Raw genomic sequence first — 15,744 nt, forward strand, 5'->3', positions numbered from 1 at the left:
TATAAATGATTGCCATGTAGAACAAAATGTCCCCAAAGTACCGCACACTTAACAATTCCTTTATTTGTTCTAATTGTAAATGTTTCACAAAGTCTTTCATTACAACCTGTGTTTTGTTTTCAGTTTTTAGTGTAGCATTTTCACCTAAAATGTCAAAATTATTATCTTTATATAGGAAAAAAATCTTGTACCTGTAGTTTAGTTCCCCACAAACATATTCGAAAATACGTTTTATTATTTTAGATTTAGAAAAGTGAAATTAAATGCCATTTGAATATAAAATTTTCTTTGTAGGACAATCTACTAGTAAATCCATAAGTATAACAATAGTAATAATTGATAATATTTTAATATGAGTCAAATGTTTGGACTCTCAATGTTTTTACTACTTTCTACATTTAATATACATACAAAAGACATTAAATATATGAAGCAAGATACATGGGATGATGTAGTAAAGGGAACAAGTTAAATAACTCCCTCATTAACCCGTTAAGTTAGGGGGCGCATGGAGTGTGAGACAAAGCTTCATAAAAGATCTCAAAATTTCATGTGCACATTAGGAAACCGAACAGAAAGCTCCTCTAAACCTTGTGTGGAAGTACCGCCGAGGTCCAGCTCTTTTAACTGACTCGACTTCAGGGCTGAGTGTAAAGATGCACAGCTGACATCAGACAGTCTACAGTTCTTCAACCTGAAAAAAGAATTGCAGAGTCATCAAAAAAGCATATCCTTTAGACTGAAAATGTATGTTTATGTTTTCAATATCTAAACATCTTTTTTATGTTTCTGACACCAAAAAAATTATTAAACTAAAATAATGTAATATTTAGTTTTTTTATTGCCATGGCAACAATCATAACTTTTCATTGCGTCAAACCTATGGATTGGTTGTTTTAAGTTTGTGGTGGTGTCACACTCTCAAGTCTAGCGCAGGAGTCTACAGTGTCTACAGTGGAACAAACCGTTTCAGTAAAGAGTATTTATACAATACAATAGTGTAGATTTTGAGAAAAACCTGCTCTATTTTGTCACATTTTCTGTCTCTTCTGTCTCTTTTAGCAGTTAGTTTAGTTTTGCAGTGACTGTGTCCCGACTGGTCAGAGCCGTTGCCACAGCTATCTTGGTCCCATCTAGGCCTACCCCCTGCTGTCTTCAGGTTCAAATCATAGACTGTATAAAAAAAAGTGGACTAAGCAAGTGTGACGTCATCCACAGCATTCAGTGCTGCTCAAATGAAGCTTGTGATGCTCATGGTTACAGGAGCAAATTTAGAGCCAGGCTCTATATTATGAATAGGATTTTTTGACCAAGAAAAGCGAGAAAAAAACACCAGGATCATGTAGACCGGGTTAATACAAACATTTTTAGACAAAAATGATGAGGCTCACAGCAGCAGTTACAGAGAGAGGGATGACAATATTCCAGTGCAAGTCACTGGGAGCAATGGGATCTTCATAAAAATACTACTCCAGCTCATTTTCAGGAGCCTGTGATCAATACGGGTGTTCATGGTTCGGTTTAGGAGTTTAGGATGTTCAACTAAAAAGCTGAGAGAGACTAACTGAAAAACTGTTGGCTAATGCAAACTAGCTTGTGACTGTAATTTTATATGTGAGAGATTTTTTTTAACAGCACAAACCAGCTCTCCTGTTGCATCTCCCGCTAAATTATTTTTTTCTGGTCAGATTTTGTTAAAGCTAAAATCATATTAAGTCTAACTTGAGTAACAGAGCAGTGCTTTCAGTTAGCTTTGCATCAACTGTAAAATATCGATAAATGATGAGACCCACTTGAGCATCTCCAGGTGACAGTGAGGAGACCCCAGGACGTCCCACAGTGCTCCTGAGTCCCGGATATCAGTGCGACTGAGGTCCAATTCTTTCAAATGAAACGGGTTCAGCTTCAGCGCTGAGGCCAGAGGAGCACAGCTGATCCATGTCGCACTGCACATCTCCAGTCTAAAACCAATATAATGTGACTGTACCAAACCAGGGCTAAACCAGGACCAGCTAAACCAGGACTAAACCAGGACTAAACCAGGACTAATCCAGGACCAGGACTAATCCAGGGCTAATCCAGGACTAAACCAGGACTAAACCAGGACTAATCCAGGGCTAAACCACGACTAAACCAGGACTAAACCAGGGCTAAACCAACCAGGACTAAACCAGGACTAAACCAGGACTAAACCAGGAATAAACCAGGGCTAAACCAGGACTAAAGCAGGACTAAAGCAGGACTAAATCAGGAAACTAAAACCAGGGCTAAACCAGGGCTAAACCAGGATAAACCAGGAACTAAACCAGGACTAAACCAGGGCTAAACTAAACTAAACCAGGACTAAACCAGGACTAAACCAGGGCTAAACCAGGGCTACACTAGAGCTATACCAGGGTTAAACAGGAATAAATCAAGACTACATATTTTTCATTTCAATTAAGCAAAGTTAAAGCCAAAACATATAATTTTGGTTCACTAAAAGTAAATTAAAATGTCTTGTCAAACTTAACATTGATATTGCCACATTATGCTAGAGATGACTATTGTAATCCATGTTAAAAGAAACCTGAGAACTTCCAGCCGGCACAGTGGGACTTGTAGAAAGCTGCTGAGAGAGTTCAGTCCACTCTGTTTCACGTCATTGATGCTCAAATCGAGTGTTCTCAGGTGGGAAGGATTCAACAGCAGAGCCGAGGTCAGTGACGCACAGCCAGCCTCAGTCAAAAGGCACTCATTCAACCTAGAAATATAACAAGAGAGATAATGTAAGCCCTATACTGTAAATAAGCATACATGATGTTAGAAATAGTGTAGACCTGTGGATAATTATTAGGCATTGCTATTTTCGTTAATGTACTCAAGTGTCTTGCTCACAACAACTCTGCGTATTCAGGCGGGATTTTAACATTACCCCAGACTGGCAACAATAACGATGCGCAACGTATGTCAAAAGAAATACAGTATTGATACTCCGCAGTGACAACACGGTGGGGGTACAGGCTACTGCATGTATGTCTATGGCAGAGTGTCCAGCAGTTACCATGGTGACACAATGTGCACATTAGCAAACACAGCCTGATATGTTTTTACACAAGCAAAAATACAAAATGGATTAAAATAAGACATTTTCAGGAGTCGGTGATCAGTCCAAGCGTTCATGGTCCTGTGTGCGAGCTTATCTAGTAACCCCGCTGCAAAATATCAATAGGTTAAGGTGGTTATTTAAATAGCTCAAGTACAAACCGAGACAAACTGTTTCCCAAAGAGACAAACTTCTCCCAAAGTCCATTATAACTAAAAAATAAAAACACTGTTTAAGATTACGTTCAAGAACTTACTTAAGTGTATGGAGTTTACAATCTGGACTTTGCAGAAAGCCACAGAGCAGAGACAACCCTGTGTCCTTTATGCGATTATTGTCCCCTAAGTCCAGCTCTCTCAAATGTGACAGGTTCAGCTTCAGGGCAGAGGCCAAATAACCACAGCTCATCTCAGACAAATCACATGCCATTAACCTAGAAAACAAATGTATGATGGAGATCAGCAGTGAAAGAATGTCCTATACAGTCTCGTACAGCAGTATATTCCAATGTTTATAGAGTAAGAGAGTAATAGTCAGACTTGTATTTTTGTGTCATTATGTTTCAGCAGATTGGCGCTTTTCCTACATGGAGCAGTGGACGATAGCGCCACCTGCAGTCCGCCTTCTTCAGAACTGTATCGCAAGTATGAGGAAGTTGGTACGCCCCCTCGTCCCAATTCACTGTCTGTTGGGTTTCTGGATCTCGATGGCTTCCCTGATTCAACAGTGTTACTTGATGTTCTCTGTGAATATGACCAAGAGTTGTCCCCATTCGTTAGGTGGTTCTCCCTACAGTGGTCGGTAATGGAGGACTTGAGCTGTTGTTGTTCTGCTTGTGACTTAAAGGCTCCTGTGCATTATTTTTTTTACACTCTGTTCAATGTATGACACAAAAATACAGATCTGACTACATATTCCAATTATTAGAAGGCCTAATGAAACTGTTCCATGACATTTTTGCTTTTATTAGTATTTTTTCCCCCTTCATATTACCTTTCATGGTTTGTTGTAGGCCTGGTATGATAAATACTAGATTGTTCAATTTATAATACATAAAACAATAATTTCTCTTTTTCTGATGAAGGGAGTTGAATAGATAACTTACATAAATAAGCTACAAACTAATTACTGATTGATTACTAATGATATTTTTTAAAGCAGTAGCATGTAACTTGTGCCAAAAAATAAACTAAAATTGAACCAAAAACGTGCTTTTTCACTATATGGATGGATGTGCCTATTGAACTGAAAAACTACTGTGAGCATCTCCACAAACCTATCTGGCCTGGAGAAGGGCCTCCTCATTCATTGTTTATATTTTCTTCAGTGAGGTATCACTTCAAAATTTGTTATCGTGACATTTTTATTTTAAAATTAAGCCACTTCTACCAGAATAATACTAATGACTATGTCAAAGAACATGCAACAGAACACTTGAACCCACCTAAGTGTTTCTAAGTTGCAGTGAGGGCTCTGGAGTCCATCTGAAAGCAGCTTCACGGACGATTCCTCCAGTTCAGTGTCACTGATATCGAGGAGTTTGAGATAAGACGGATAAGACCGAAGAGCAGAGGCCACAATCTCACAGTGAGTCTCTGACAAGCCACAGTTCGACAGTCTGTAGTTCAAAACAACAGACTTATAAGTACCTGATTATTTCCCATGTATATGAGCAAAATGTTATGCCCAAGTACAGATAAATTGTAGAAGCTGATCTCGAATTTTAAAGTAGGTTATTGGATGATGATCAGGAATTGCACGTTAGCATGCTAGTTATGCTAAAACTCTGCTTTGGTCTCTGAGAGTTGTGAAAACCATGCATAATTTATCGTGGTGAATAACTAAGATGCTCTGAATGCATAAGATAAGTGAGGAATAATTTTGGACCACTGCAAACTGTTTCAAATGAACTAGAACTGTTTTTTTTTTACACATTTTCATGATCCAGTCAGGTTAGAAAGCAAAAAAAACATTCTGTGTCTGAGAACATATACAGTAGGTAATTATTTAGGCAATGAGCTACGAATATTATTCTTTTACCTGAAATTTAATTGCTGATTGGTGGAAGGTCTTTGTAGCTGGAATATGATCCTGACATTTCATAATACACATTGTTCTCAGCATCCGCGTGTAAGTACCATTGCGCATTCGTTTTGACTGTTGACCGTGACACCCTCATCAGAAAAATGTCAAAAATGAGAAAAGTGGAGCCGAGTGCAGGATTTTCCAAGAAAAACTGACTTATTCCTGTTTGCATACAAGTTAATGTTAAAACATTGTGTTGAAATAGAATTTTTCTTAAAGTTTCAGGTTGTTCATAATATTATAATATTATAATATTAAAGAGTTCATCAATTAAAAAAGATTTCTGTAATAGATTTGCGTTTCTCTGCACAAATATTTGAACTTATTGTTATTTTTGGGGTTTGTATGACATGAGTTTTCTGATCCGGCCCCTTTGGGATCAAAGTAGGTTGGATACGGCCCCCAGAACAAAATGAGTTTGACACCCCTGCTTTAAGACATAGACATTTTAGTAAGTTTTGGAACCATGTGAATATTGTCTAGTTCATGGCCCATCCATTGTTTGCAGAAAATCAGAATGATGTCATTAAAATTACAGTACTTTTACATAGATATTTATGGGAGAAAATAAAGAGGGGGAGGACTTACATGGCATTTCTGCAGTTCCTCACAGCAGGGACCAGCCTCCCTCGAGCCACTGGAGAAGCATTGTACATCTGCAGGTTCAGCTCTTCACAAACCTCCTCTGACACCTGCAGCATGTAAGCCAGAGCCGAGCACTGAAGCTCAGACAAGGACTCTCCAGATCGACTGCTAAAAGGAAAAAGATGGCCAAAAATGTACTCAAGTAAATGTAATGTTACTTAATTGTAGTCTTGACGATTGATGAATAGGCCAGAAAAAAACAAAAATGTAAGAAATACATGTAGCACCTTAATTTGCAGTATAATAATAACCTAGTTATAACAAACAGTTCTGATTTTAAAGGTCCTATATTACACAAAATCGACTTCTGTGAGCTTTAAGCTGTGTTATAATGATATTACTTCATCAAAAACAGACCGGGAGTTGTGTTTTGTTTAAGTAATCCTTCATTATTAGTCTGTCTACATCTTCAAAGCTCAAAAAGCTCTGTTCCACCTTGTGATGTCATATAGTCATCTTTTTCAAGTTAACAGGTACCTTTTGTATCACCATTTGTTCCAATTCCAGAGTTAAAATCATCAAAATAATTCTAGTGCAGGTGTATGCAGTTTAAAAGTGAAGCACTTCCTGTATTACCAGATGACATCACAAGGTGGAATAGTGTTTTCCATTTGAGAAGAGCTCAGTCTAAATATGCAGGATTTGTGTGTTAAACGTGTGAATGGCATAACAAAACTCCAGGTTTGTTTGTAATGAGGAAACAGTTTAATAACAAAGTTTAGAAAATAGCGTAATATATGTGCTTTAAATAAAAATTGCAGATGTATTCGAAATCAAATGAATAATTCAGGCTTTATGAGGAGAACTATTTGGTCAAAACTGAAGTATTAACACTACCAACCTCAGCTGACTGGATTTGAGAAACTCCTGCAGATCTACAAGAACAGTTTTGTCCCTCATCTCCGTCAAACAGTGAAAAATGTTTATGCTTCTGTCTGGATTAACATCCTCTTCACTGCCCGCTCTCTTCAGATCATTTATTATAGTTTCTAGAATTTCAGGGCAGCTTTCTGTGCGTCCAAAAAGACCCACCAAAAGTTTCTGATTGGATTCGAGAGAAAGCCCATGAAGGAAGCGAATAAACAAATCGAAGTGTCCGGTTTTACTTGTGAAGGAATTTTCCAAAGCTGTATTCAAAAAATTATCAAGATATGAATCATCTTCCTCATCTGAGCACTCCTCTTCCTCCTCTTCATCCTCTTCCATCTCTTCAAATGGCATTACATCAGCGTTGTCTTCTGCGTATCTGTTGCAAAGGAAATTTCTCAGCACCGTGTCGTCTCTGATGAGGTAAGCATGAAAGATGTAAACTGCGGCGAGGAATTCTTGAACGCTCAGATGTACAAAGCTGAAAACCGATTTGTCAAAAAGCATGCACTCTTCCTTTGTGAAGATTTTCGTGCAAATTCCACAGTAAACAGAAGCCTTTTTCACATCTAGGCCACACATTTCCAGGTCTTCTTCATAAAACATTACATTCCCTTTGTGGAGCTGCTCAAATGCCAATCTCCCCAGCTTCAGTAGTGCATCGCTGTCTTCCTGAGTCAGCTGCAGTGAATGTCTGCCCTGCCCTTTAACCAAATCTGTACAAAATAACAAAGTGACAATTAACTGACTGATTGAAATTTGTAAAATGTGAACACAATCGACCCCCCCCCCCCCCCCCCCCCCCCCCCCCCCCCCCCCCTTACCATACTGTTTTTCTTTTTTGTCTGTGCTAATGTGAATTTTGTGTTTATTTATTCCTTTTTTCTCCCTTAATATTATGTTATTGTTATGTCCATTGTCTTCCTTATTGTCTGTTCAATACAATAATAATAATATATAATAATAAAGACAGTCTGAAGCTAGTAGCTGTTGTTTTTAGCCTCATCTGAACTGTTTCACACCAGCAAATCACATGAACATGCGCCTAAAGATAGACTGATACACCAAAAGAAGCTCTGTTTGAACAGAAAACATGACTACACTGCTCTCTTGCATTTTTGTGATAAAGAAAGGACTGTGGATGAGTTTGTAGCAAATTTAAATTACAAAATTTTATTAAAATAATATAAATTTTGGCCTAAACATATCGGCAGACTTTGTCACCCATTGGTTTCTTGGGATTCAAAATAATCAGCATCGGCCTTTAAAAAAATAGTTAGTCCATTAGTCCATTTCTACTTGTGCTTCAGTTGGCAATCCCAACATTATGTCAGCTCAGAAGCCTGAATTTAGGCCTGCCTGTGATCAATATGAGCATTCATGGTCCCGTTTGGGAGTTTGATTTTCAACAAAAAGTAAACAGGGACTGACTGACCAACTACTGGCTAATGCTAACTAGCTTGTGACTGTCATCTAATTTGACATCAAATCATCTCATCTCATGTAGCTCCAACTATGTCAGTTCTTTCCTGTCAGATTGTGTTAAAATGAAGCTCAGATTAAAGTCTAACTTCAGTAAAAGAGCTCCTAACAGAATAGTGCTTTCAGTTAGCTTCACACTCCTAGAGACATCATCTGCAAAGTATCAAATGAAAAAAGCTCCAAAATATTTCAACCCTGGAAGAAAACTGTTCCGCCTTGTAACCAGCTACTGCATCCCTACCTTTAGTTTTGTTCCTCGTCATGTGAACAAGCAGGAAATGCGCGTACAGATCAGTGAGCGTCTTGGGCAATTCATAGCTGCCCTCTGTAGTGAACAAATGCTCAAACACTGTAGCAACAATCCAACAGAAGACTGGAATCTGACACATGCTGTGCAAAACTCTGGAGGCGTGGATATGGGAGATGATACCAGCTGACAGTTGCTCATCTGTGAACCTTTTCTGAAAATATTCCTCTTTTTGGGCGTCCATGAAGAAGCCTCGTACTTCTGTAACTCTGTCGATGCACGTTGATGGGATCTGATTGGATGCTGCCGGTCGAGACGTGATCCAGACTAAAGCAGAGGGTAGCAGGTTTCCTCTTATGATGTTGACCAAAAGGGCGTCGACTGAAGACTTGAGTGTCACATCAGAAACCTCCTCACAGTTAAGAAAATCCAACTTGAGTCTACTCTCGTCGAGACCATCAAATATAAGAGCAGATTAAACTTGGAGAGCGCATCAGCTGTGAGGTTGTTCAGTGTCGGGTGGAAAACATGCAGTAGTGTTAGCAGACTGTAATGTGCATTTCTGACCAAATTGAGCTCTCTGAAAGACAATGGGATGACTAAATCAATGTCAAGGTTCTCTAAGTCCTCGGCCCAGTCAAGAGTGAACTTCAACACCGAAAAGGTCTTCCCCACGCCTGCTACGCCATTGGTCAGCACGACTTTGATCGACTTCTGGGCATCTAGGAAGAGACAAGGAACAAGCCGAGAAAAATATTACTTAAAGGCGCACTATGTAACTTTTTGGGTGGAGAGTAGCAGATGAATAAGTTACAGGTCAGAGGAGGCAACCCCACTTGGAGTAAAAATGTATGTTTGAAATAAAAACAATAAAACACCTAGATTCGTTTAATTCCAGACAGTGGAACATTCCAGTAAAAGCAGAAACATCTCCATGGAGACAAGCAGCTGGGGCACCCTCCCACCAGAAATGTTACATAATGCAAATACTGAAGTAGTAGTCAAAAGTAATCCGTGTATCATTCGTTTATTCGTTTTTCAATATAAAACCAAAAATAAGAAAACGAAAAAACAACTATTTTCTTCATTATTTGTCTCCAAAACCAAAACTTTTGTGTTTAAATCAATAATGGAACAAACTGATAACGGCAATTTCCTGATTTCATGACTTAAACTGCAATGCAGAACTTTTTCACCGCATACGGACTGAACCAGGACTGAAACAGGACTAAAACCAGGACTAAAACAGGACTAAAAGAGGACTGAACTGGTCTAAACCAGCTCTAAACCAGAATTGAACCAGGACTAAACCAGGTCTCAGTCCTGGTCTCAGTACCGGTCTGGTCCCGGTCTGAGTCCTGGTCTCAGTCCTAGTCTCAGTCCCAGTCTGGTCCCAGTTTGGCCCCGGTTTCCTTACAGTCTACGCGGGTGCACATCCAGACCAGTCCCAACACTCCTGGTTCAGTCCTGGTTTAGTCCTGGTTCAGCTCTAGTTTAGGATTGAGACGGGACCGGCCCAGGACCAGAACCGGGACTGAGACCGGGACTAAACCAGGACTGAGACCGGTTTACACCTTGTTTAAAGATGGTTAAGACCTGTTTTAGTCCTGGTTTAGTCCTGGTTCAGTTCTGGTTCAGTCCGGCATCGCAGTTTAAGTCACGGAAATGGGAAACATTCGTTATCTGTTTTTTCCATTATTCATTTAAACACAAAAACGAAAAATGAAAAAACAAATCATTATCTATTTTTTTCATTTTGGTTTTGAAGACAAATAATTAAGAAAATTGTTGGGGTTTTTTTTTGTTTTATTTTGAAAAATGAATGAACTAAAGATACACGGATTAAAAGTAGCGATCCAAATAATGAGATTCTATTTTTTTATGAAGTAATGTTCAAAAAACATGTTTAAAGATGTACTACGTACATTTTCTGGAAGGTGTCCACAGCCTGCTTGTGTTGTTGTTTAGCCTGGTATGTTTTCTATGGTATGGCATTTATTAAACTTATCCATATATTTATTAATTTACATGTGTTTTTATTGCAAAGAACACCTGGAAAACATGCATTCTTACTGTAAGTGTGGTCACTTCTCCACATATCTGACCTTCCAAGGCCTGGTTATGCCACCAGTTAGTCTACATGGAGCTAGAATATACATTTTAGGCAAAGCAATAACATCTCTATGGGAACAAGCAGGTGGGGGACTCTCTACTAGTAAAGTCGCATAGTGCACCTTTAAATAAATATTTACTTACATTTACCTTCTGGACATGTTCTTCCTCAAATTAATCCTATTAATTGTCTATCATTACATCATGGTATGGAGTTTAAAGTGAGAAAAAATGTAACTGGCCCACCTCTGTCTGTTAATGGTTTGAATATATCTTGGCACTGGATGCGGGTTTCTTCCAGTGTCTTCTTCTTAGAAATGACCTCCAGCTGCCGGGCTTCATGTTGGGCATTCAGCTCCTCATTTTGTCTCTCTGTGAGGTAAATTTCAGTGTAGACAGATTTTAAGTCTCTTCTAGCTCCGGCTGCGTCAGTGCCTTCAGCCACGTGTTCGTTTCTCCTCTTCAGGCTGAGTTTATGCTCACTGAGAAGATTTAAATCTGCATGGGTGACAACACAATCCTGCATTAATAAACACTGGACCTGTCTTATTGTGCCCATAGGGAAAATGGTCCTCTGCATTTGACCCATCTGATCTGATCTTGAGCTAGTCTTGGTCTGGACTATGAGGATTTGACCTATTGTTCATGTTTTGGGTTGATGGTAGAAACTGGAAGCCCACCCAGACATAGAGAGAACATGCAAAGTCTACACTGAAAGGACTGGGAGTGAAATTTGGGACCTTCTGGCTGTGTTAGTAGCACAGAACTCAGGATAAATAGATTTAACAGTTAAGTGTGATTAATAGTTGTGTAAAACTATAATTTATACTCCCAAAAGTTAAGCTTAGCCACACACTTTTAAGAATTTTGTACGTTGTTTCTTCTTACATTGATTGATTGAAATTTGATGTTACTCACCTTTAAATAGTCCAGTTTCTTTGGTCACCTTTTTACTGAAAACAAAAATTATGCTGTAAGTGTATGGATTATTTTTAGGCATATAACAAGGTCATTTTGCAATATTTTTTAAATGCTGTGTTGCATCTACATGTTAAGGGAACTACTTAGATCAGGGGTCTTCAAAGTTTTTCAGGACAGGACCCCCAAACTGATGAAGATCTGAAGCAGGGACACCCTACTACCTATATGGCAAACAATTGTGTTTTATATTGGGCCAGCTACTCTGTTATTGTACATTCAATACAAGGAGAGTATTCCATTAAAGTTCCTAAACAAGTTCAGACTTATCCTGAAATCCTGAACTGAAACTAGCTCCATCTCCAGTTTAGGTCTCAACTCGTTCCGTGACTGAAATAAGCCTCTGACCAAAGCTAATTTAGGCCTGAAGTTTAAACTGCACTTTGTGCTCGCAGTGACTCTGAGAAGACCAGAGCAATAGAGCAACAACATCACGGAAAATGGGCTCAAAGTGTGATCTGATGAAACAAGAGAGGAACCACAGCGTGCACGGAGAAGAGTTTGATTTGAGACACTGAACTTTTCCGGTCATTCTGATCTGAGGAGCAAGAGGAAAGACATGACTCCCCCCTCCTCTCCCAGTCGCTCCGTGGACAGAGAGGATGCTGGCTGTGGAGTGAGGAGCCTGGTTAATGCACCTGGAGAATGAAACTGCCTCTCCTCTTCCCTATGCGTGGTAATATGTGCGGAGCTTAAGTTCCGCTGTGCGTGAAAGTAAAGCTGTAATGGAACTCTTCACATGTAGCCTAACAAGAAACAATAAAATCTGCAACAACATGTTTGCAGTTTGACAGAGAGCGAGAGACGAGGGAATGAAGAGAGAGAGACAGATGTGATGAAGCACACAACCAGAACCCACTGAAAACCAGTTCATCCTCATCCTCCAAAAATGAAGAAAAAAAAAACTCTGATCAACAAAAGATTTCATGACCCGACTCCCCTGTTGAAGACCTCTGACTTATACAATTATCTTTAGCTACAGCCAACAGTGATTTATTTGTGTTAGTAGAGCCAACACAAAGAAACCACCATTATTAAACACTATGGAATATGGCAGTAATGAAAGCACTAAATGACTGGCAGTGTACTATATGTGTCTTATTTTACTGCAGCTCACACTGGGAACTCCGAGTGTGTCACTGAAGTGTCCTCTTCATTACTGAAGTCTGGAGGGTTCCACTTGGACCAGTCACTCCTCATGGACACATTACTGGGAACTGGAGACACTGGCCTCAGTCTACAGTTGTAACATGTCACAAATTAAACACAAACACAAATACATAAACAATAAACATTGACTGCACATGTATATACACTGTATATGCTGTATGCATTTGAACTACTTCTGATGTGATCTATCCAGCTACATACTTTTTGACTTGGTGTGGATCAGTGGGTCCAGGTTCATTACTAAAGTCTGGAGGGTTCCACTTGGACCAGTCACTCTTCAAGGACAAATTACTGGGAACTAGAGACACAGGCCTCAGACTATAGACAAATCATACACAAATTATAGATAGTCAAAAAAGGTGTATTTGACAATTGGCTATTTTTTTGGGACAAAAACAAAAACACACACAACTGTAAATGCTGTATAAGATCGAAACCATGTATGTGAGTTAGTTTTCCTACTTATGCTTAACGTTAATCGAGTCTTTATAAGCTATATTATATAAATGTCTTATTTATTCAGACTTGGCAAAACAGTGAACATAATATATAAAACATAATATAAGTAATGTTGATGTGAACTGTGTAGTTAAAGTCTATACATATATGTGAAATACTTTCTTACTGATTTTATCTATCCAGCTACATACTTTTTTAATTGGTGTGGGCCAGAGGGTCCAGGTTCATTACTGAAGTCTGGAGGGTTCCACTTGGACCAGTCACTCCTCAGGGACAAATTACTGGGAACTGGAGACACTGACCTCAGACTAAAGACACATTAATACATAAAACATTTTAGAAAAAACACAACCGTACAATTAATTACAATTCAGTGTTCTATGTATATAAAGCAATAAAAAAGTAACATTCATTTTAAAATAATAAAATTATTTTGAAATTCAAGTAATTTAGATCCTGTATCACTACACTCTAAAATATAGGCAAATTGTAATAAAAGTTATTGAATGTGAAACTGAAAATGTTAGCTGTTAACTTGTAGTCAGTATAATAATAAACTGCATCTGTTACTTTGAGTCAGTGGGTCCAGGTTCGTTACTGAAGTCTGGAGGGTTCCACTTGGACCAGTCACTCCTCATGGACACATTACTGGGAACTGGAGACACTGACCTCGGTCTACAGTCGTAACATGTCACAAATTAAACACAAACAAAAAAAACACAGACAACTGTATATGCTATGATCTATCCAGCTACATACTTTCCAGGTTCATTACTGAAGTCTGGAGGGTTCCACTTAGACCAGTCACTCCTCATGGACATAATACTGGGAACTGGAGACACCGCTCTAAGACTAAAGTCACCACACAAACATATTAATTTAATTTTAAAACACACTTTTAAGCATCAAATTATCACAAAAAGCCTATAATTAAGCAATGCTGCCATCAAGAAGTGATAAACAAAGCAGAAAAACTGTCAGCAGAAAACTTCGTTGTTATGCACACAGTGTTGAGTTTCAGATCACCACTGAGGATGGGGGAGGGTAAGAAGGTTACTGCTAATTTACACTATAATCCCATAATTTTCCTTGATATAAAAAACATATAATTATACAGGATTCACAAAAATTCTTCTAAAATTACAACCATGCAGTTAACAAAATATTCAACTTGAAAAGCATTCTTTTCTGAGGATCTCTTCTTTTGGGACCAATGCAGTGTTCTAATTATAACACAGATCCAAAAAAAGTGTATTATAGGACCTTCAACAAAAATCTGTGAACACAGTGCAAACACATTTGGTTATCTATACAAAGGGGTGAGTTTTTATTCAGGTGTGTGGGTTTTGCTAGAAAAACAGGTGTCTATCAAAATAATTAATCTATCTAAAGGTGAATTCAGTTTTATTTTTTTTATTACCTAGGGTCAGGAGGTCTAGGTTCCTTACTGAAGTCTGGAGGGTTCCACTTGGACCAGTCACTCCTCATGGACACATTACTTGGAACTGGAGACACTGACCTCATTCTAAAACAAGATTATATGATCATTTATTGTAACCAAAATAAGACAAGACAGAACAAAATACCAGCATACTTTTCAACTTTCTTTGACACATCACTCCAGTGTCGTCCCGATGTCTCAGCTTCTTCATGCATGATCCTCGTTTTATTTCGTTAGCAACATGAAAGGAGCGGCAATCAAACCACACCCGAGGAAAAAAATCTATGTAGTTGGGTTGGGAAAACTGGGTAGAGCCTTTAGTTTACTTAATGGTAAATGGTTTATATAACAAATAGAAAGTATGTGACCGGTTAGTTTCACTTACCTGGCCTTGATAAAATATCTACGTTGTGCGCATAAAGTGAAAGTAGGCCGTAGTATCTGAGTGGATCTATTTGTTTAGGCGTAATCGCTCCCTATGTTATTGGTTTTACTTATAGATTATCTGCCTGCGCACTGATATGTTATGTTGCAGTGAAGTAAGGTAAAAATTAAAGTTCACGAATTCATCTAACCTCCGAGTTGAATCTTTATTTACCCTTTTTATATGTTGTAGCAAAGACAGACAACACGAGGTGACGTCAAGCAGCCTGTTATCTCACTTTAATCATAAATAACTACTCATGTTACCCTGGTGTGTTTTTTTAGTACAGTTAAGGATTTGAACATACTGTTCCTTATGTGCGTGTGTGAAATATTTTAACACTGACTGACAGGATCGTCCGAGTACCCTTCGTCCACTTATTTGCCTGTTTTAGTTAATTTATTTAGTCTTAATATTGAATGTCGGCCAAACTGTTAGGTAGTCGGGTATACAAGTATAAAAACGCTTTTGAAACATCTCATCTAGCTGCTATATACCCGTATTTCGAGGAATTAAAATATTTTCTGTAAGGATGGCACAATATAAAATATAGTGTTATTAAACAGAAATATCACAATTAGCTATTCTTATAGGCATGATTGCTGCTTAACTAAATAAACGCATTCGTACCTATAACAACAGGCTTCTCAATTTCATTAAACTAAGTGCATGAGTAAGTACATGATGCTATTTGCTTAGTTCATATATTATGTAAAAGTAATAGCTATACTGTAATAAAAATAAATACA

At 38.4% G+C, this 15,744-nt stretch overlaps 1 protein-coding gene across 1 annotated transcript; it reads right to left on the reverse strand.

Moving 5' to 3' along the window:
* Nucleotides 1–508: 508 nt before the first annotated feature.
* Nucleotides 509–14,981, reverse strand: LOC110158317 (NACHT, LRR and PYD domains-containing protein 12-like). Its single transcript, XM_055151022.1, is given in 18 exon segments — nt 509–694; nt 1,794–1,961; nt 2,570–2,743; nt 3,342–3,518; nt 4,530–4,703; nt 5,759–5,923; nt 6,657–7,398; nt 8,406–8,879; nt 8,882–9,133; nt 10,770–11,021; nt 11,442–11,476; nt 12,619–12,738; nt 12,873–12,989; nt 13,322–13,438; nt 13,701–13,805; nt 13,890–13,982; nt 14,551–14,655; nt 14,725–14,981. Coding segments are annotated over 18 exon segments (3,486 nt in total). The 5' UTR covers nt 14,787–14,981; the 3' UTR covers nt 509–540.
* Nucleotides 14,982–15,744: the final 763 nt, after the last annotated feature.

The sequence above is a fragment of the Boleophthalmus pectinirostris genome, unplaced genomic scaffold, assembly GCF_026225935.1.
Source record: "Boleophthalmus pectinirostris isolate CB_2022bp ecotype Guang Dong unplaced genomic scaffold, ASM2622593v1 HiC_scaffold_15, whole genome shotgun sequence".
Taxonomy (NCBI): Eukaryota; Metazoa; Chordata; class Actinopteri; order Gobiiformes; family Gobiidae; genus Boleophthalmus; species Boleophthalmus pectinirostris.